The sequence below is a fragment of the Hyla sarda genome, chromosome 4 (genome assembly GCF_029499605.1).
Source record: "Hyla sarda isolate aHylSar1 chromosome 4, aHylSar1.hap1, whole genome shotgun sequence".
Lineage (NCBI taxonomy): Eukaryota > Metazoa > Chordata > Amphibia > Anura > Hylidae > Hyla > Hyla sarda.
Window position 1 is genome coordinate 40,892,428 of NC_079192.1, and position 23,673 is coordinate 40,916,100.

The 23,673-nt window shown below is 44.6% G+C and overlaps 1 protein-coding gene across 4 annotated transcripts in view; it reads right to left on the reverse strand.

The window, feature by feature from the left end:
- Nucleotides 1–23,673, reverse strand: part of LOC130366781 (hepatic lectin-like) — a 35,692-nt gene that overhangs the window by 4,773 nt on the left and 7,246 nt on the right. The window contains exons 1-6 of one of the 4 annotated variants that reach the window (XM_056569142.1): nt 20,960–21,058; nt 19,531–19,661; nt 11,257–11,364; nt 7,488–7,550; nt 6,789–6,836; nt 1,674–1,819 (exon numbers count right to left, since the gene is read on the reverse strand). In XM_056569142.1, the coding sequence (XP_056425117.1) occupies nt 1,674–1,819; nt 6,789–6,836; nt 7,488–7,550; nt 11,257–11,364; nt 19,531–19,585 (420 nt within the window). In that variant the 5' untranslated portion in view covers nt 19,586–19,661; nt 20,960–21,058. Of the gene's footprint in view, nt 1–1,673; nt 1,820–6,788; nt 6,837–7,487; nt 7,551–11,256; nt 11,365–15,525; nt 15,698–19,530; nt 19,662–20,959; nt 21,059–23,673 lie in introns of those variants that run through there. The other 3 variants (XM_056569143.1, XM_056569145.1, XM_056569144.1) reach the window with 3 other exon arrangements.

Sequence of the window (23,673 nt, forward strand, 5' to 3'; positions counted from 1 at the left end):
AGATGTCTAGTTATCATCATTGGCTAGATAATATTCAATGACATTCAGTGTTATAAAAAAAATAACTAAACAATGGCAAGTGGCAATGCTACACAATGAAAAAGTAAAAAAAGACATCACACAAGTAATATCCACATAAACATCAGAGTATATAGAGGACTGTCAAATACATCAGAAAATTTAAAGATGGCACTCACCGGTACTTGCAGAATTCTTACTTTTTATTGATCAACATTCAGTAAGACAGGTGGTGGGAAGCCCGGGTGGAGATGCAGGGGTAATGCCCCTGCATCTCCCCCTGGGCTCCCGCCACCTGTCTTCATGCGCATTGATCAATAAAAAGTAAGCACCGGTGAGTACCATCTTTCAATTTTCTACTGTACTTGATTTTACCTGTTGGCTTTGGACTGTGTTTTGGGGGGCCGTACGTGGCTAGAGAGCAGGGCTGGTGCAAGGATTTTTGCCACCTTATGCGAAAGCTTATTTTGCTGCCCATTGACCACGCCCATTGGCTCCGCCCTTTCACATGTCTCACCTTACTACTGGGGCGACACACTTTAACAAACCCACTCCTCATGTAATCTTCTTACTACTGGGGTGACACACTGTAACAAACCTCCCTCTAATGTAATCACCTACTACTGGGGTGACACACTGTAACAACTCTCCTCCTTATATAATTACCTTACTACTGGAGTGATACACTGTGACAAACTCCCTCATCAATTGAAGGTGGTTCAGATGTTGGCTGGTTACTAACTTACTTGCAGCAGACAGAGCGGTGCCCCCATCAAGAGGGTACTCTAGGCTGCTGCCTATTTTGTCTAAAGACAGAACTGGCCCTGCTAGAGTGTGCCCGACAACATCTATTACTTGTGAGTTATATAGAGGCTTGTGTTCTACTGATTATGGTGTTTGGTTTTCTCTATTAGGAATTTTTGGTGTAGGACCAAGCATTTTGTACCCTTCACACCTTTTCTACAACTCTTGGGTCAATTCCTTACCCTCGTCTTTGCTAAAACTGTTATTTCTATTAAGAGAGAATAATGGATGGAACCACTTAGAAGCTACGAGGACGGGGCAACAGGGATTCGACCTCCTTTCTCCAAAAGCCACATTACAGGCCAGTTGGGCCAGTAGGATGGAGGAGGATGGAACCAGGCAACTGGTTCTACTTACATAATTTTTTTTTTACAATTTAACAGCTTTCATGCTGAACTTCCAGAACTGAGGGCGGGGAAACCCCTGCAATGGGTCTCGAGGGAGCTTTTTCACCCCCCTTTTCCTGTGCACTATTAGGGTACGTTCCCAGGTACCGCTTGCGCAGCGTTTTTCACGCTGCTCAAAATCTGCTGCTGCAGCAGGAGATACGCAGTGTAATCCCTCATCACCACACACACAGGGCTTTCCGGCGGCAGCCCTACAAGTGCAGTGAGCTTTGGAGGTGGGGCTGCAAGTCACAGTCACGCCAGCGCGCAGCCCGCCTCCAAAACTCACTGCACACATAGGGCCGGAAAGCCCTGCGTGTATGGTGAACAGCGATTACACAGAGTATTTCCTGCTGCAGCAGCAGATTTTGTGGGACCACACCCTAAAACTCACAACCTACTCACATTTGATCCTATTTTTCTAACGATTTTTAAAGAATATTAGATTTTTTGTTGACATCTCACCTGTTCATTTTCGTTGTTAATAACAGCTAAATCGGCGTTCTTCTGTACGCACAAACTTCTGGCTCTATTCCAATTAGACTTAGTGTTTGAGAAGAAGTAGCACTTGCGGTCAAAGAAGTACCAACCACTATCACAGGTGCCCATCTCTGGAATAAATTAAGTGAGCACTGTCAGATCCAAAAATGTTTTAATTGTTGTTACTGATGAAAATTAAAGACCTTTTGTAAGGTTGTTTACATTTTTTTTTTATATTTAATTAGGAAACAAGCCCCTCAAAATCCCACCACTAAGGGTCCTCATACCTACTAGGACACCAACCAGTCCTGCAGCAGCATCAGCTTGTCCATGAGTCATGGACAAGAGATGAGTCATGGACAAGAGATGAGTCATGGACAAGAGATGAGTCATGGACAAGAGATGAGTCATGGACAAGAGATGAGTCATGCCTGAGTAGATGCACCAATCGCCTTCCACCACCACATGGGAAGGACACGCCCCCTTCCCTTGAGAGGATTTCTAACACTGTGAGCTAATGAAAAGAGGGACTTTTATAATAAATATAGGTGATATAGGCATAAAAATTAGATGTACATGGTCATGATAAGGTACCGAGTAACATTTGTTTGGTGTGATCTGACAGGTATGCTGTAATTAACCACTTAAGGACTCAAGGTGTACCTGTATGCCCCAAGTCCACTCCCGCTCTATAATGCGGGTTGGGTCCAGCCTCTAACAACGGCCGGGAACAGTGGCTAATAGTGCGCGACACTGATTGCAGCGCCGTGCACCATTAGCCCTTTAGAGGAGCTGTTCCGACCAGCTGGAACACACTAGGAGGGTCCCCACCTGCCTCCTGGTGTCTGATCGCCGAATGACTGCTCATTGCCTGAGATCCAGGCATGAGCAGTCAAGCGGCAGAATCATTGATCAATGTTATCCTATGGGATAACAATGACCAATGTAAAAGATCAGTTTGGCAGGGTTATAGTCCCCTATGGGGGCTATAACATTGCAAAAAAAAAGAAAGTGAAAAAAAATAAAAAAGTTAATAAAGATCATTTAACCCCTTCCCTAATAAAAGTTTGAATCACCCCCCTTTTCCCATAAAAAAAAACCAGTGTAAACAAAAATAAACATATGTGGTATCGCCACGTGCGGAAATGTCCGAGTTATAAAAATATATAATTAATTAAACCGCACGGTCAATGGCGTATGCACAAAAAAATTCCAAAATCCAAAATAGTGCATTTTTGGTCACTTTTTATATAACGAAAAAATGACTAAAAAGCAATCAAAAAGTCTGATCAATACAAAAATGGTACTGCTAAAAACTATACCGCCCCTTTTGCGGAAAAATAGAAAAGTTATAGGGGTCAGAAGATGACAATTTTAAACGTATACATTTTCTTGCATGTAGTTATGATTTTTCCAGAAGTACGACAAAATCAAACCTATATAAGTAGGGTATCATTTTAATCGTATGGACCTACAGAATAATGATAAGGTGTCATTTTTACCAAAAAATGGACTGTGTAGAAATGGAAGCCCCAAAAAATTACAAAATGGCGCTTTTTCTTCAATTTTGTCGCACAATTTTATTTTGCCGTTTCACCGTAGATTTTTGGGTGAATTGATGTCATTCCAAAGTAGATTTGGTGGCGCAAAAAATAAGCCATAATATGGATTTTTAGGTGCAATATTGAAAGAGTTATGATTTTTTAAAGGTAAGGAGGAAAAAACGAAAGTGCAAAAATGGAAAAACCCTGAGTCCTTAAGGGGTTAAAGGGGTATTCCGGTGAAGAACAATTTTTTTTTCATATTAACTGGATACAGAAAGTTAAACAGATTTATGAATTACTTCTATTAAAAAATCTTAATCCTGCCAGTACTTATCAGCTTCTGAAGTTGAGTTGTTCTTTTCTGTCTGACGACAGTGCTCTCTGCTGACACCTCTGTCCTTCTCAGGAACTGTCCAGAGTAGGAGCAAATCCTCACAGCAAACATCTCCTGCTCTGGACAGTTCCTGAGACAGACAGAGGTGGCAGCAGAGAGCACTGTTGTCAGACAGAAAAGAACAACTCAACTTCAGCAGATGATAAGTACTGGCAGGATTAAGATTTTTTAAATAGAAGTAAGTTTACTAATCTGTTTAACCTTCTGGAGCCAGCTGATACGGAAAAAAATTGTTTTTCACCAGACTATCCCTTTAATGTTAATGTCCTAAAATATAAATGTTCAAGTTACATGACTAACAACCATAAAGCTTCCTCCCTTGTTTTCTGTCGGGGGCGATGTTAGCCTGGAATTCTTATGTAGATTTGTACAAGATAAAAAAAATATGGTGGATCAGTGATTGCTTATACAGCCTCAACACGAATCCAGACATCTTTTTTTAAGTCTTGTACAAACCCTGTAAGCTTTCCATTCATGACCCCAATTTGGCATTGTGATGCCTATTGGTATTGGAAGGCTCATCAAGAATGGGGCATAAGGATATAAAGAAGAAGCATTTATATGGTAGGATACACCATGTCTTGTCTTATACATTATCTCTTATTCTGGATGATAGTGAACTTTAGCATTTAGCGCTAACATTCAGGAACAGGATGCAGTCACATGATTGTGTCCCCGGGGGCACAAACATATGGGCACCTTTTCAATATGGGATGACGACGTATACAAGCACAGATAGACATGGACCCAATAGACTTAAAGGGGTACTCCGCTGGAAAACATTTTTTTCTTAAATCAACTGGTGCCAGAAAGTTAAACAGATTTGTAAATGACTTCTATTAAAAAAATCTTAATCCTTCCAGTACTTATCAGCTGCTGTATACTACAAAGGAAGTTCTTTTCTTTTTGAATTTCCAATCTGTCTGACCACAGTGCTCTCTGCCGACACCTCTGTTCATTTTAGGAACTGTCCAGAGTAAAATCAAATCCCCATAGCAAACCTTTCCTGCTCTGGACAGTTCCTGACGTGGACTGAATGGCCTGAACATAGTTACTAAATACCAGCATTAGGCTGGGTCCACACTACGTTTTCTCCCATACGGGAGCGCATACGGCAGGGGGGAGCTAAAAGCTCGCGCTCCCGTATGTCACCGTATGCGCTCCCGTATGTCATTCATTTCAATGAGCCGACCGGAGTGAAACGTTCGGTCCGGTCGGCTCATTTTTGCGCCGTATGCGCTTTTACAACCGGACCTAAAACCGTGGTTGACCACAGTTTTAGGTCCGGTTGTAAAAGCGCATACGGCGCAAAAATGAGCCGACCGGACCGAACGTTTCACTCCGGCCGGCTCATTGAAATGAATGACATACGGGAGCGCATACGGTCACATACGGGAGCGCGAGGTTTTAGCTCCCCCCTGCCGTATGCGCTCCCGTATGGGACAAAACGTAGTGTGGACCCAGCCTTAGGCTCAAACATGAATATGGTCACTAGCCGACTTTGTTTAGCCCATTAAAATCTAGGGGGTCTTTGCCTATTTGTGCTCATGTATGTCGGCATCCCATTTTGACAGAATGCCAATATATACGTGCCATGGATGGCATAGAAAGCAACTATTAGAAATATTTTGCTGATTCTGGTTACTACTGATCATTTTAAAGGGCTACTCTGCCGAAAAACATATTTTCTCCTATCCAAAGGATAGAGGATAAGATGTCTGATTGCAGGGGTCCTGCCGTTGCGGACCCCCCACAATATTCGGGCCAGCGGCGTCCAGAACACAGACGCTTGTAGCCGTCACGCCTCCTCCCATAGACATGAATGGCGGGAGTGTGGCGGTTGTAGTCACCAGTCATCCTCCTCCCATAGGCATGAATGGCGGAAGCGTGGCGGTTGTAGTCACCAGTCATCCTCGTCCCATAGACATGAATGGCTGGAGCGTGGCGGTTGTAGTCACCAGTCATCCTCCTCCCATAGACATGAATGGCGGGAGCGTGGCGGTTGTAGTCACCAGTCATCCTCCTCCCATAGACATGAATGGCGGGATCGTGGCGGTTGTAGTCACCAGTCATCCTCGTCCCATAGACATGAATGGCGGGAGTGTGGCGGCTGTAGTCACCAGTCATCCTCCTCCCATAGACATGAATGGTGGGAGCGTGGCGGTTGTAGTCACCAGTCATCCTCCTTCCATAGACATGAATGGCGGGAGCGTGGCGGCTGTAGTCATGAGTCATCTGGCATGGAGCGGAGTGTTCTCCGTCCATGGATGACTAGTGTGCTGCGCCGGAGATACTTGGAGAGGGGATAAGATGTTTTTCGGCCAAGTACTTATTTAATTAAAAGACGTAACAAATTCAGTCTGATTGAACAACTATTGTCCACGTGCAATCTGACAAGTTGATAAACATGTTTCATTGGTCTTCTTACAATTCACCAATACAAACATGTCATCAACTGCTTAAAAATGGTTTCAGCTTTGTGATATAAATATGGAGGAAGTCCCCGACTTATGGAGGTCAAGAGCCTCTTACTCCAGTGTTAAAGGGAATCTGTCAGCTGTAATTCATGTTCCAAACTGATGACAATATTAGATGCTGGTAGGACAAGGAGACACGTGGTGCCTTTCATTTACCAGCCTGTGCTTCTATAACATAGGAAAGTGTTTTTATTCTCTGATGGAAAGAGTTAAACAGCTGTCCCCTAGCCTCTGACAGGTCTCCCTCCCATACCTGACCCTGTTTGTTTGATTGATAGTCATCTGGAAGCTGAGCCCTGTTTCCAAATCCCTGTTCTTGTGCTATACATACAATTTGTGTGCGGTGTAAGATTTGGAAACAGGGCTCGGCTTCCAGCTGACTGTCGATCAAACAGGGACAGTGGTCTTTCAACTCTACCATGATGGCAGATATTGGGGAGACAAAGGACAGGCAGTTTGTTCTCAGGAAGATAGGCTGTCCTCAGAGGAGTCCGGCCGCAGCTTGGATTCCTCTCGCAAAACACATGAACATTCAGCCAAACAGAGTGTGCATGTGTATGGGGGGGGGGGGGATCAAGAGAGACAGCTGGCGTCTGAACAAGCATTTAGCCAACAGCACGTGTTTGGCGAACCGTACAACCGTTGCCCATTGATAAATCAGTTCTATGTGTAATTGCTTTCTTACTTTTTGCAGTATGTTCTATTTCTTTCATTTTTTCTGCCAATGAATTAACTGTAAGAAAGAAAAAAAATACAAAAAACAAAGATAACGTGGTCATGTCCATACAATGTCAGCCTTATGTTCTGTGACCTCTGACCTTGTCCTTCTTCCATCAAAAGCCTACAACTCTTTCTCATATCTCTATATATACATAGGGGATACGCTACTGGCAGCACATGCCGCTCCCCCTCCAATAAACATATACAGAAAACTGAATTAAAAAAATTATAATAAACTACAATATAATTATACACACAGAAGAAATAAATGCATCAGAATCTAGTTTTAGTTATTAAAGGGGTACTCCACTGCCATGCGTTCAAAACATTTTTTTTCCGAGCGCTGGGTGCAGGCTGCGGGGGTTCTGATGTCAAGGACACGCCCCTTGTGATGTCACACCACCCCCTCAATGCAAGTTTATGGGAGGGGGCGTGGCGGCTGCCACGCCCCCTCCCATAAACTTGCATTGAGGGGGAGTGGCTGTGACGTAACCACCACCACAGCTGACACCCAGCGTTTGGAACTAAATGATCCTAACGCTGGGGCAGTGGAGTACCCCTTTAAAGAATATAGATACATTGCCTATATATATATATATATATATATATATATAAAAAAAAAAAATTAACTAGGACATTAGCCCAGGAGGACACCAAATCTTACCAGTAATGTTGACACCGAGAATGTCATCCTTGCTGGCCATCACTTTCTTATCTGGCTTAAAATCTGAGAATGAAGATTAATTCACGGTTTTATTCTGAGGCTCCTGACAACCAGATTACAGCTTTTATTTTCTGACAAATATATATATATCACAATGTAGATTAATAAAAAATAAAATAAAAAAACATTCTGTGGCAATTTGTTATTGAGTCTTTTAAGCCAAAGCAAATTGGGGAAACTCAAAAAGGAAAGGGAAAATTAAAGGGGTGTTCCAGGAAAAAAACTTATATATCAACTGGCTCCAGAAAGTTAAACAGATTTGTAAATTACTTCTATAAAAAAAAAAATCTTAATCCTTCCAGTAATTATCAGATACTGAAGTTGAGTTGTTCTTTTCTGTCTGGCAACAGTGCTCTCTGCTGACATCTCTGCTTGCCTCAGAGAACTGCACAGAGTAGAAGAGGTTTGCTAGGGGGATTTGCTTCTACTCTGGACAGTTCCCGAGACAGGTGTCATCAGAGGGCACTTAGACAGAAAAGAACAACTCAACTTCAGCAGCTAATAAGTACTGAAAGGATTAAGATTTTTTTTTATAGAAGTAACTTACAAATCTGTTTAACTTTCTGGAGCCAGTTGATATATATATATATATATATATATATATATATATATATAGATCTATATATATAGATCTATATATATATATATATATATATATATATATATATAAAATAGTTTTTTTCCTGGATAATCCCTTTAAGGAAGGACTGATATATCCAATTCTGGCTTTGGCTCAAAAACTGTCAAAAAGTTCAGTGCTGGTTTCCCCATACTATGTATGACACCAGCCTCAAGGGGTTATTCCGAGATATTACCCATCGCAGAATAGGGGGATAAGTAGCTGATTGGTGGGGGTCCGGATGCTGAGACCCTCACCAATCCAAAAGGAGAGCAATTGTCTCAGAGTGCAGGGAGTGGGAGCTCATATTTCCTTGGCTCTGTTTATTCTTTATGTGGCTTCTGAACACAGAACTGATCTTGGTTGTGTTCAAAGGTCCCATATATTGTGAATAGACTAAATGCTGCTGCTGCTATTCCATTTATTTGGAAAACAATGTACCTCTCGGTGGCAGTCCTACAGTCGGACCCCTACCGGTCAACTGGTTATCTAGTATCTTGTGGATAAGGGATAACTTAGGAGAACCTTGTTTGTTGTAAAAGGAGAATCTCATAGTCACATGAATTCAGCCGAAAATGATCTCTCCCTGATTTCTGACCACAGCTCATGTCTTGTCTATGGTGAGGGGAGGGGTGAGCCACAGGTAGAAAGTCTTAGACCATGTCAGGCCCAGGCCTGAGTATTAAATCATACATGTGTCTTATAATTGCATCTATGTATAAACTAAGACCTGGGGGGTGAGGGGTCATTCAGACGGTGTATCCTGTGTTTTTGTGTATTGCAGTCAATTGTGGCCTCTCTGCTGTTTTCCTCTTTTTGAAGTCAGGAGTTTTCTTTGAAGTAGCAGGATGTAAGGGGTCTCTGGTCCCATATCTGAGATAAGAGATGCCCCCACCCCCCCACCCCTCGTGGGGAATGGAGTCCCTCCAAAAAGGAGATATATAATATGTAACAATGCTAGAGTTGGTAGTTAAGATCTGTGCCCCAAGCTGACAAGACCATCCTAAGAACAGCTGGAGACCCACTCTCATAGACTGCTAAAATATCATGCTGTAAGAACTTCATTTTTGCTTTCTGAACTTGCTAAACTCTTTTATATATTTTTGTAACTGTATGTCATTTGTTTCTGTATTTTTATATAGTCAGCATTGTGATACCTTTTATCAGATTAAATGTTTAATTAATCAGCTCTGGTCTTTGATCTCTAAATATATGAGCTCACCTTTCTGAAGGCAGCTCTGGTGAAACACGTTTATCTAAGGGTTAATTTGGTGACTTGCTGGGACTAGTAGTGGATACCCAGAGGTCTGGTGGCTTTAACCCTTGCACCATCACACTCTCTCTAGCGTCTTGGCTGGACCGATAGGGTGTGATCGTGACAGACCAGCTTATCCTTACCAGAGTAATAGGCTTGGAGGCGGAAAAAAACTAACATGCTTGACCCTTCTGTTTACCAACATCATCACCTTAGACAACTTTACTAACAGATCTATGGGCACCTTTATTCTATCAGTATCTTACGCCTATTGATCAGGACACTTATCTTACATGCTTCAGAATAGTTTCTCGCCTCTAAGTGGTTAATATTAGGATTCAGCGGTGTCTTCCTCCTACATGTGAAGATGTCTGTTGCTTAATCTTTCATGTTTATTGCCGTTAGGCAGTAGCTGATGATGACTACACAAAACTACTCTGTTGCCGCCAACCATCAGCCGGGAAAAGTTCTTCCAGTGTTTACATGACAATGATTCATTTGTGAATGGGTGCAGGGCCTTGTGATGACAAAACCTGCTGAGACCTCTGTATTTGTAGTTGGGGGATGGGAGAAAAACTGTTTTCTGAACCCAGTAAACAGGTTTCTCAAGAAAATGTCATCTATATACCGCTGATAACATGGGTCATGTTCAAGGCCCTTGAACCCCTTCCTGCATCATGCTATATGTTTATAGAATCTACATTGTAATAGATACATATGACTTCTAATATAAACCACTTAAAAAGTTACCAGAAATAAAAAATGAATAAAGTAATGTAGTCCTTAAATGGTGCACTAAGAATCCTCACACACATCCATTTCACCCATTCCCCGGCCATAAATACTGTTTTTGAGCATTTCAACCTAGGTGAAATGGGTGAACGGGTGCCGTATACCAGGCAGGCACTGCAAGAGGGCAGAAGTAGCAGTTCGGGGACTGATGCCTGACAGGTACCAGAAACACTAGTATCACATATTGCCAATGAAAGGTTGGACCCTGTTACAAATGGTGCCTTAGCCCCCAGAAGTTTAGAGGGGTTATCCAGAATTAGAAAAACACAGTGTATTTCTTTTAAAAAGAGCACCACCCCTGTCCTCAGGTTGTGTGCGGTATTGCAGCTCAGTTCAATTGAAGTGAATGGAGCCAAGTTGTAATACCACAAACAACCTGATGACAGAGTGGTGCTATTTTTTGGAAAAAAATTAGTGCTCTCTTATTTTTTAATATCCCCATTAAACAGGTATCTAAGCAAAACTACCAGTTTTAAAAGACACTTATTTTCTTAGTCCCCTTGCCTACAGTGAATCTGCATGCCTTTTTTTTTAGCTATCTGTATCCCCTGTTCACATTGGACCTACTGTCTCTGCGCATATGAGCTTACAAGCCACATTTCTGGCCCAGGGCAGTTTGTGGTTCCCAGCTCCTGCACCCCTACCGCTGCCATTGTAGCCGGACACTTTCAGCCGGCATGGGGCAAATATTTAGTGTTAGCACTGCACATGCTTGGCACGTGTGTGAGACATTCCGGAGTTCATGGACGTCATGTCTTTGATGTTCTGTACAGTGAACGAGACCTAGAACCTGCAGTATCATGTGATGAGCAGAGCGAGCTCCAGAAGAAGTCATTTTGACCAAATTTGGAAAGTGGCAAATTTTTCACTTTGGGCACCCATGAATTGGCTTTGTTTAGCCCCGTCAAACCTCTTTACAACTACTAATTAATATTAATAATTAATATACAACTAGCATAAATTGGCGGTGTTCTAGTCAACAGATACAGATATGTACATTGCACCAAAGAATCAAATTGCCGATATGAAAAAGAGTTACTAACTGTTAGAGTGGACAGTCACGAAGAGGACCATAACCAGGATAAAGGAAAGGGCCAGCAGTGCATATGTGATGATCACAGGTCTTTCCTTGAAGTACGACCACATTTCTCCTGTAAACAGACAAAAACATTTTTTTTGCAGGTGTGGCCTTGGTGCAGGGCTCAAGTCCTGCAGGAACTCATGGGAACGGAATTCCTGCACTTTTTCCACAGCAGGAACGCAGTTCCCATTAGCAGGAGTCCTGCAGGAGTCCCTGGTTTTCAAGTTTGTTATAAAGTGTATGTTATTACTTCCTCTTTCTAAAATTAGCTCTAGGTTTACTCCACCCCTAGACATCTTATCCCCTATCCAAAGGATAGGGGATAAGATGTCTAATTGCGGGGGTCCCCAGCAGCTGTGGTACCCCAGACATCCGGTGCATGGAGTGAACTTCGCTCCGTGCCGAATGACTGGCGAAGGGGGGCAGAGGCTTGTGAAATCACGGCCATGCCCCTCAATGCATGGCAGGGGTCAAGTCCTCGGGAAAAAAAGTGTGGGAACTCACCCAAGATTTCCACTTATAGGGGTACTCTACCCCGTGACAGCCGTCATGCCCCCTCCCATAGACTTGCATTGAGGGGCTGTGGCCGTGACATCACGAGCCACTGGCGCTGCACCCAATGCTCTAAACGAATGCTGGGTGCAGCAGGGAGAATGCGGGGGTCCCCAGTGGCGGGCCCCCTGCAATCAGACATCTTATCCCCTATCCTTTGGATAGGGGATAAGATGTCTAGGGGTAGAGTACCCCTATAAGTGTAAATCTTGGGTGAGTTCCCACACTTTTTTTCCCCAGGACTTGACCCCTGCCATGGTGTCAATATAGTTCTTACCCAGGAGTCAAGTGTGGAAACTCACCCAAGATTTCCACCTAAGGGCTGGTTCTGCAGGACTTCTGCTAATGGGAACGGTGTTCCTGCTGAGGAAAAAGTGCAGGATCTCAGTTCCCACGCATTCCTGCTGGACTTGAGCCCAGTTCTTACTCCATTCACAAATTGTCCAGGTGAAACTCGAATTTTTTTTAATATTGTGCAAAGTTTATTTATTTTAGTAATGCAACTTAAAAAGGTTAAACTAATCTACGAGAGACTATCCTCTTATAGGTGTACCCGGCACTGTTACTACACAATTCATTATGTAACTGGAATCCTCTGGCTGCTAGGCCTTTCCGGTGCTCACATATAAAATAGAAGATGTATCCAATGTAGATATGTAAAAGAATGGAGCACTCACCCGGTCTTGGCGTGTGAAACAAACTTCTTTATTGTATCACAGTCTGCAGTGCAGAGAATCTCACGCGGGGGAGTGGACAGGAACAGATGAGGTGGGGGAGTGGGTTGGGCGACGGTCCGTACGGACCGTCGCCCAACCCACTCCCCCACCTCACCTGTTCCTGTCCACTCCCCCGCGTGAGATTCTCTGCACTGCAGACTGTGATACAATAAAGAAGTTTGTTTCACACGCCAAGACGACCTGGTGAGTGCTCCATTCTTTTACATATCTACATTGGATACATAATCTATGAGAGAGACTCATTACATGCAAAGCAAGATAGTTCAAGCCGTGTCTTGTCAAAATTGTGATGATTATGGTTTACAGTTCATGAAAACCTCAAAGCCCCCCAATTACTATGATTTGGAGAGTCATGTCATCTGCTGGTGTTGGTTACTGTGCTTCATTAAAGGAGTAGTCCAGTGGTGAACAACTTATCCCCTATCTTAAGGATAGGGGATAAGTTTGAGATCGGGGGGGTCCGACCACTGGGGCCCCCTGCGATCTCCTGTACGGAGCCCCGACAGCCCGCGGGAAGGGGGCGTGTCGACCTCCGCACGAAGCGGGGGCCGACACGCCCCCCCCAATACAACTCTATGGCAGAGCCGAAGCGCTGCCTTCGGCAATCTCCGGCTCTGCCATAGAGATGTATTGAGGGGGGCGTGTCGGCCGCCGCTTCGTGCAGAGGTCGACACCCGCTATCTGGCCGGAGAGCCTGGCCCCCGTACAGAGAGATCGCAGGGGGCCCCAGCGGTCGGACCCCCCGCGATCTCAAACTTATCCCCTATCCTTAGGATAGGGGATAAGTTTTTCACCACTGGACTACCCCTTTAAGTCCAGGGTCAACGCATCCGTCTACCAGGAGATTTTGGAGCACTTCATGCTTCCTTTCCTTTTAAGTTGCATTAATGAAATACAAAGAACTTTGGCACAATATTTTAATATTCCGAGTTTCACCTGTAAATGTGGAATGATGCTTTAAAGGTGTTGCTAGGCAACATTTCTGAACTTAGTTCTCTTAGAACTCCTGGGTGTAATCCTTCTGCTCCCTAAGCCTAACTCACATAACTTACATAACTAATCTTGGGCCATGTACACTCTATCAGTTAAAGGGGTATTCCAGTCAAAACCTTTTTTATATATATATCAACTGGCTCCGGAAAGTTAAACAGATTTGTAAATTACTTCTATTAAAAAATATTAATCCTTCCAATAGTTATTAGCTTCTGAAGTTTTCTGTCTAACTGCTCAATGATGATGTCACGTCCTGGGAGCTGTGCATGATGGGAGAATATCCCCATAGGAGCTGGACAGCTCCAGGGACGTGAGTCATCAGAGAGCAGTTAGACAGAATACAACAACTCAACTTCAGAAGCTAATAACTATTGGAAGGATTAAGATTTTTTAATAGAAGTCATTTACAAATCTGTTTAATAACTTTCCGGAGCCAGTTGATATATATATAAAAAAAAGTTTTGGCCTGGAATACTCCTTTAAATGAATTAATAGATAAGGCAATATTTACATTGCTGTTGTGCTCCTTCCTGCTCTGAGTCGGTTTGCCCCAAACGACCCCAAAACGGGTCAAAGCACAACTGACCACACCGGGTCCCGACCAATCCCATTGTATTGAATGGGGTCCATCGGGGATCCAGGAGTTTACCGGAGAAAAAAAAGTGCATGCACTATGTTTTCCTCCACTAAAATCCCATTGTTATGATGGAATTGCCAACAGAGCTCCATATAGCGGAGACCGACCGCAATGTGAAAGAGGCCTAAGTTAACAGCACTTGCATTGATTCATACTTGCAGTATAATTATTATATTATATTATAGTTATAGTTGTATTATAGATATAGTTATATCATTCAATGTTTATATCAAGAAATGATATAATAAAAAAAATTATAAATTATAATAAATTAAATAATATAACAACAATTTTTCACACTCTATGTTATAGAGTACAGCCCATGAAGGAAATTGGCCTTTTTAGAATATTTGAAATTTAGCATTGTGTAATTAAATAATTTTTACCCTTTGTTTGCCTGTGTGTATGTCAATGTGTTCTTCCCCCAAATTTATCTGAAATAGTTAAATAGCTTAGATCTAAGTGTAGCCTGGGCTGGAGTTATACTGCGCAAAAAATTTTCAAAGGGGAAAATCTTTTTACTTCAACCCCACTACTTGAAAAAGAAGGCATGCGCCAAATTCTGAACGTTTGTGCGCTTTCAACACTTTGCTGGGTTATTTACTATCATGTTCTCGACATCGTTTTGTTGGGTTTTGTGGCTTAAATTTGTCACACGTCGTGTTACTGCGAGCAAAAAAAAAAACAGAAACCTGACCATGCCTCATCTTGCATAAAAAAACAAACTGAAAAAGGGGCATGTCCCTGACAGTTTTGAAAAATCCAAACATATTTTCTAATGTTCCTACATAAAATGAGGTGGATTTGAGCTCTGGAAAACCTGACAGCTCAGAACAGGCGTAAAAAAAAGCAAAACGTGGGCAAAATTTGTAAATACCGTGGAAAAAAAACTGTAGAGGAAAAAAAAAAAACACAAAGAAAACTACACTCCACTTCTATTACATCAGGGCCATTACGTAAAAACATTTTTTTGCAAAAAAACAGGGTCAAAATTTTTTTTTTGCCCCTGTCCGATATTTGGCTTCTACAGTAGAATGTAATCATATTCGGGAGGATTTATCAAAACCTGTTCAGAGGAAACATTGGCCAGTTGCCCATAGCAACCAATCAGCTCGCTTCTTTCATTTTTAACAAGGACTCTGCAAAATGAAAGAAGCCATCTGATTGGTTGCTATGGGCAACTGGGCAACTTTTCCTTTGCACAGGGTTTGATAAATCTTCCCATTGTGATTACTGATAAGGTTTTCACAAACAGTAAAAAGTTACCAGATCCAACAGGTCTTATAAAAAGAAGATTTTTTTTTGTACTCACCATAATATCTCTTTCTCGGAGCCTTCATTGGGGGACACAGAGACCATGGGTATATGCTCTTGCCACTAGGAGGCGCTGATACTAGGAAAAAATAGTCGGCTCCTCCCTGGCAGGATATACCTGCCCACTGGAAGTGAGGTAATCAGTTTTGTCACAAAGCAGTAGGAGAAGCCAACCAAGAGACAAGTCCGAAGGACCCTAGAAAGGAATCCCAGAGAAACACTCAAGAACCGATAAAAGCTATCCGGACAAGAATGAAGACATGGTTGGGTGCTGTGTCCCCCAATGAAGGCTACGAGAAAGAGATTTTATGGTGAATACAAATAAATCTCCTTTTCTCGGTCGGTCTTCATTGGGGGACACAGAGACCATGGGGTGGGAAGAACAACACCAGAGGAAGGGAGTGAGTCCAGAGACTGAACCCCAGCCAGCTGTAACCGAGGAACTGAGTGTCCAGCAGTTCCCACTGTCCATGGAGATGGACTAGGATGCCAAGGAAGGGACCATCCTTAGAAGAGACTCTAAACCAACAGGCCACAAATAGAGACTAGAAGGGGCGATGCAGAGACCCGATTGGTCGAACCAACCTGGAAGGAGGTAGGAAACCAACTCCAAGAAACACAAAACCAGACAGAGGGAAAGCCCGGTTGGGAACAAAAAAGGAAAAGGGAACGACAAGAGAACCCCATACAAAGGACCAGCCGAATCCCATACAGAGAACCTGGCAAGAAAACGCCAGGGAGAGCCGAAGGCGAGTCAGTCAAGGTGAAGACCAGAAACTTCTGGAATAGAGAGACGGGAACCATCTCCGGAGAGGCATGATGCAGAAGATCCGAACCAAAAAGCTGTAGGCACCAAAAAACACTGTCCCAGGGACACAGCGTGAGCACCCGGTGAGAAGAGCGGACTCTGAGAGGACGCCACACAGGCTGAACAGCGGGAAGAAACCACAGCCATGCTGCAGCTGAAAAATGGCCCCACTGGAACAACTCAGTAGACAGAGTTGCTGCGACAAGCACCACCGGTGCCTAAGCAGTAAACCACGTACCCTGGCAAGTTGCTGCACAGCTGCACTAAGCCAGCAGCTGTGTACAGCCAGCAGTGATTGTCAGCCCAGGGTGCCGTGAACTAAACAGGAGCGGTGATGCAGCATGCTGTAGGAGCGCTTGCCGCTCTGAGGCCAGGGGGGGGGGGGGGGCGGGTGACAGCGGTGCCCGGCTAGACAGGCTTCCGCTGAGCTGGAGGAAAAATGGCCCTGAACCAGGGAGTCAGAGGAGGGAGTCAGCCTCTGACATCTCTGGTAGCGTGAACAACTACTGCAGCGCCCTAAGCCTGGAGGGCTCACTTAGAGAGGAGGGGCGGAGCTAATCTCAGTTCGTGAGAGGCGCAGAAAGGCGCTGGGCTTTTCCTGTTCGGCGCTCCAAAGACAACGCCAACATAGGGGGGAGAGAATCCTCCCTCAGTTAGTTTCCAGATTCCCGCACCGAGCACGGAGAAAAGGGTGGTGGAGCTACCTGCCGCCATTATGGGTCCCACTGGCCAGCAAGCACCGGAGGAGATCCGACCAGCTGAAGTAAAGAAAATCAGTGCCGCAGAAAGTAGAGGGAGCCGCTGCAAAAGTCGGCGGCTGCCCGGAGACAGAAACGGCTGCTGTAACCGTGAGTCCACTGGCGGGCGGGCGGAGGGGGCAGGATGATATACTCACCCACGGTCTTCATATACTCACCCAGCTTATGGCCACGGTGCATCATACCAGGCTAAGATAGCGGGGCGAGCAGAGGCAGTGGGGGACCCGAACCCAGGGTACAACCTCCAGGCGCTGGCCGTTGGCAAGAAGGGGTTAACAGTACATACTCTATGTCTGTGCCCCATTGTCGCATATGGGTGAACAGGTAGCGCCATGCTTCTTAACCCCCCCACCTGAAAATGAGAAACAAAAGGGAGGAAAAAAGCTAACTAAACAGCCCTTTCTAGAAAATAATAAAAAACAGACCAGGTCTGGGGAGCTCCCAGACCTGTGTCTTGCCTCCTGCTGACACTAGCTAAAACTGTTTACCTCACTTCCAGTGGGCGGGTATATCCAGCCAGGGAGGAGCTGACTTTCTTTCCTAGTGTCAGCGCCTCCTAGTGGCAAGAGCATATACCCATGGTCTCTGTCTTCCCCAATGAAGAGCGACGGAGAAACTATCATTTAGCACAGTAGTCTACAAACTGTGGCCCTCCAGATAGAAACATAGAATGTGTTGGCAGATAAGAACCATTTGGCCCATCTAGTCTGCCCAATAATCTGAATACTATGAATAGTCCCTGGCCCTATCTTATATGAAGGATAGCCTTATGCCTATCCCTATCTTATATGAATACCTTGGAATATTGTATACATGAAAGTTTATTAAAAAATAATAAACAACATACAGATTACGCGATACCTGATGACCTAACCGGCAGCGCCTGGATGAATGAGGTCCTTTTCCATTTTCCGTTTGATGACTACGTCAGGACGTATGTGCCTGTGACCTCCGGCTTGCAGCCCTCCTTTGGACATCAGTGAGTACCCCTATTTGGGGTGATATGCGTTACTTCTATTTACATCTGGTGAGCAGCCACCTATAAGTGCCGTGGGTTTCTCCCACATTTACACTTGCTGTTTGTGTTTAAGGGTAATACACGAGGCGCCGTTCCCCGGTCTTTTTTCTTTCTATTTATTTTATCTTATATGAAGGATAGCCTTATTCCTATCCCTATCTTATATGAAGGATAGCCTTCTGCCAATCCCTATCTTATATGAAGGATAGCCTTATGCCTATCCCTATCTTATATGAAGAATAGCCTTATGCCTATCCCTATCTTATATGAAGGATAGCCTTATGCCTATCTCTATCTTATATGAAGAATAGCCTTATACCTATCCCTATCTTATATGAAGGATAGCCTTATGCCTATCTCTATCTTATATGAAGGATAGCCTTATGCTTATCCCATGCATGTTTAAACTCCTTCACTGTATTTGCAGCGACCACTTCTGCAGGAAGGCTATGCCATGCATCCACTACTCTTTCAGTAAAGTAATACTTCCTGATATTACTTTGAAACCTTTGCCCCTCTAATTTAAAACAATGTCATCTTGTGGTAGTTTTTCTTCTTCTCTCCTCCTCTCATCTCCTCCTTTACCGTGTTGATTCCCTTTATGTATATAAAAGTCTCTATCATATCCCCTATGTCTCTTCTTTCTTCTATACATGTTAAGGTCCTTTAACCTTTCCTGGTAAGTTTTATCCTGCAATCCATGTACTAGTTTAGTATCTTCTCTGAACTCTCTCTAGAGTATCTATATCCTTCTGGAGATACGGCCTCCAGTACTGCGCACAATACTCCAAGTGAGGTCTCACCAGTGTTCTGTACAGCGGCATGAGCACTTCCATCTTTCTACTGCTTATACCTCTCCCTATACATCCAAGCATTCTGCTAGCGTTTCCTGCTGCTCTATTACATTGTCTTCCTACCTTTACATCTTCTGAAATAATTTCTCCTAAATCCCTCCCCTCAGATACTGAGGTCAGGACTGTGTCAAATATTCTATATTCTGCCCGAGAGTTTTTACATCACAGGTGCATTATCTTACACTTATGCACATTACCGAAATTATCAGTTGCCAGAGTTCTGACCATTCTACTAGTTTTCCTAAATCCTTTTTCATATGTTGCAAAACTTCAACTCCCAGGGTGCCCGGACAGCCAACGGCTGTCCGGGCACACTGGGAGTTGTAGTTTTGCAACATATGGAGGGCCAGAGTTTGGAGACCACTGGTGAAGAAGAGAACTCCTACCGCAGCCCATTCAGTTTTTGTGCACCTGCTATTCAATCCTCTTAGAGACATTAGGAGGTCTATACCCCAAAAATATATATATATGTGTGTTTTCAGATTTTACTTTTTTTTCTGCAGACAGACAGATAAACAGAGATGATCACTTTCTTATCTACAAGGTGAAGAATAGCCGGCATTACCTGATCTCGTCTTGTCCATCAGTCTCTCCTGCCTCGCACTGCCCTCGGCGTCCATCCTTGTAAATTAATATGCTGACGGTATGAATTCACTGTTTTTATACTATTTGCTGAATCAGTAGGAAATGTGTTTACTAGGAAAAGAAAAAAAAAGTACTTTTTTTTTTTTTTTGCCCTTTTTTTTTCATTGGAAGTCACTCACTTCCACAAAATGTGCATGACTGGCCCTTTTGTGGTCACCGGTTGCTCTATGAGAGTTTAGAATCCACAACAACTATAAGTATCATTAGATTATAATATTTAATTTCCCATAACTTTAGGGTCTGGAAAAATGACCTTGGGCTAGATCACGAGCGGAGCCATATGGTGGGATGGAATATTAGCATATTGGAATAGATACACCTTACTATATGCAGAGGTAGCAGTCGCATTGGGGCCCTGGTGACCAAGAGGGCACTCAGGCACATCTGCCCTATAAGCAGGGCCGGTGCAAGGAATTCTGCCTACACAAGCGAAGCTCCATTTGGCGCACCCCATATCTACCCCCCCCCCCCCTACACACACCAGCCTCAGTATCCTGACCAATATTACCAATAATACCAGTATACAAGGAGAAAGTTAAAGGGGTACTCCGGTGGAAAACTTTTTTTTTTTTTATCATCAACTGGTGCCAGTAAGTTAAACAGATTTGTAAATTACTTCTATAAAAAAAAAAAAATCTTAACCCTTCCAGTACTTATTAGCTGCTGAATACTACAGGGGAAATTATTTTCTTTTTGGAACTCAGAGCTCTCTGCTGACATCATGACCACAGTGCTCTCTGCTGACATCTCTGTCCATTTTAGGAACTGTCCAGAGCAGCATATGTTTGCTATGGGGATTTTCTCCTTCTCTGGATAGTTCTTAAAATGGACAGAGATGTCAGCGGAGAGCACTGTGTACCAAAAAGAAAATAATTTCCTCTGTAGTATTCAGCAGCTAATAAGTACTGGAGGGATTAAGATTTTTTTTTATAGAAGTAATTTACAAATCTGTTTAACTTACTGGCACCAGTTGATTAAAAAAAAAAAAAAAAAGTTTTCCACCGGAGTACCCCTTTAATTACCATGTATATTACATCATACTGTTACTGACAAAATCAGAGACCAATATAACCAATAGTACCAGTATACAAGGAAGAATATTATCATCATACATAAAGTATTACCATCATACTGTTACTGACCAAATCCTGTATACTGAGACCAATATAACCAATAATACCAGTATATAAGGAGGAATACTATCACTATATATGTTAACATCATACTGTTTAGACAGTGCAGCCAGTGTATAGCAGCAATGTCCTGAGCTTCATACTATTCTACAACAAAGTTACACCTCTATCTATTAGTGGTACCTCTAAATCTGTGCTCGTGGCAGTCTCTCTCACCTGATATGTCAGTGGCAGCTCTGGCAGGCAACGTTCAGTGGAGCAGATTGTAACAGCCCAGCTGACCACAGTGTAGCACGTCTACAGCTCTGGAGTATAATACAGGATATTACTCAGGATCAGTACGGGATAAGTAACGTAATGTATGTACACAGTGACCTCACCAGCAGAATAGTGAGTACAGCTCTGGAGTATAATACAGGATATAACTCAGGATCAGTACAGGATAAGTAATGTAATGTATGTACACAGTGACCTCACCAGCAGAATAGTGAGTACAGCTCTGTAGTAGAATACAGGATATGACTCAGGATCAGTACAGGATAAGTAATGTAATGTATGTACACAGTGACCTCACCAGCAGAATAGTGAGTACAGCTCTGGAGAGAGGTTGTGTTCTGCTGAGCTCCTGAGACTTCCACAGAAGCAGTGATTTCCTTCCGCCCCTCCCCAGGTGTGTGGCATACACCTGGGTAGGTTCTCCTGCTATGGAGCCCAGGGGATCTGGAGCTTCATCTTGCACTCCCCGTACCCGGCCGGCGGGGGGTGCCAAGGAAAATGCCACGGCCAACAATACGGACGGAATTAGGAGAACAACCAGGGCTCACAGTAATGTGGTGCCCCCTCCCCCGTCCTCAGCTGGGAGCTGCAAAGCCTCCAGCAAAAGCCCTGCAAGGAAAAGAAGCTCTTCCAGGCAGAGGAGTGCAGTGAAGGCAGCTGTGTCTGGACCCTCACAACCCCAGCAATGGGGGGTAAAGGGGAACAGAGAATCCCTGGAAACTTTTGGATCGAGAATCCATGCGAAGATGGCTGAATATGAACAGCTTGGAAAGCAGCTTCGTGGCCTTAGAGAAGATCTAAAGTTTGCCATCTATCAAGCGGATCAGGCACCTAAGGCAAAGAGATCAGCATTCAACACCAAGGTGAGGTCTCTGAGGAAAGAGGTGGAGGAGCTTGTGAGGAGGAGATCGGACATTGTGGAGGGTGCTGGGTTTCTTGGTGAGAAGCTAATTCATGAAGAGAGGTTCTCCAGCATGAGGGCCTCCAGAGGTTGTGAAAGTCAGCAAGATGAGGATTGCTGCAGTGAGGAGGAGGAGATGGAGGAAGGTGATGGAGGTGAGGAGGGCAATGTGAGTGAGGGGGATATGGACACTGTATCGGTATGTGCCACCATTGCTACCCCTGACCCCCCACTTACCCTGAGTGCAGACTATATAAACCCGGCTCAGGTGGCCTTACCTCCCTCCAGTGAGGATGATGATGGCAGTGACTGCGGTGAAGGCAGCGGCTTGGCAGACGGGGGTCTCCTGCGGGCGATTGTAATGCAGGAGTCACCCACCCGTCTAGAAAATTTTTCTTTTGGAGACGATTTGGGCCCAGAAGAGAAGAGGAAGAATAAAAAAAAGGGCAAGAAAAGAAAGAAAACTGAGGGACAAGTGAAGTTTGTCTTCTCTCCCTTCCAGCAGTCTGAGTCGGCTGAAAAGTCGGTTCAGGGTGCTGGGTCCCCCAACCTGCCAGACCCCGTTTCTGTAGTGGAGCGGGGCCAGCATGGGGGATACAGTAGTGCACCCAAAATGGCCGTGGGTGCTATAGAAAAAAAAGGGCACCCTCCTGTGAGGGGGGAGGGTGTCCAGTCACCAGAAAATGGCGGCAGATTCACCCGTTCGGTTGAAGTGGGCGGTACAGGTCCAGGCGCTGCAGGGCACTCTCCTGTGAGGGGGGGGAGTGTCCGGGCACCGGACCTTGATGGTTCAGGGGGCGGTCCCCTAGGTGACGCGGTTGGTACCGGTTCTGGCGCCAGGGGGCACTCCGCTGTAAAAGGGGAGGTTCCCTGTGCGTCGGCTGTAGCAGGCGTAGCGGGAGTGAGTCCGGAGGGACAGTCATTTTGCGAGGGGGTGCGGCCACCTATGTCAGATGCGGAGCGTGTGTCTGCACCCCAAGATATGGGAAGAAAGAACTATGCAGCGCCAATTCTGAAACCGGCAGCTATTAAACATGCAAAAGACCCAGCCAGCCCAGTCTGTAACACACCAAGGGAGAGTGTAGGCAAGAGTGAAAGTGAGAGCAAAAATGGTAATGTGCAAAATGTGAATTATGGTGGTGTGCATGGGAGGAGTTGTGGTAGCAGTGTGGATGAGGGGGGAACTTGTGGAGTGCAAGAGAGGGGTGCAAGTGGAGTACTAGTGAGGGGTGCAAGTGGAGTGCAAGAGAGGGGTGCAAGTGGGGTGCAAGAGAGGTGTGCAAGTGGGGTGCAAGAGAGGGGTGCAAGTGGGGTGCAAGAGAGGGGTGCAAGTGGGGTGCAAGAGAGGGGTGCAAGTGGGGTGCAAGAGAGGGGTGCAAGTGGAGTGAAAGAGAGGGGTGCTAGTGAAATGCAGGTGAGGAGCGGTAGTGGAATGGCACAGAGAGGTGTTATGGCTGATGTTTCTGTCAAGAATAATGGTCCTGGTTTGGTTTCTGGTTCGACTGCCCCCCCGGTAGTGGCTGCTTCTCCCAGAAGCTATGCCAGCGTCACTGCCGGGGGATCCCCATCTCCATCTGGCTCTGGGGGTCACTTGCAACAGCGCCTCCTGGAGGCTCTACGTAGGGGAGACAGGTCGATCCAGGTAGAGGGGAGGGGTGAGGTTGACCTGTCTTTTTGGATAGAAAGACACGGCTTAGGCGCCTTCCGAGAACAAAATGGGGAGGTGGTCTGGTCCCTCCCGACATCCGGGCAG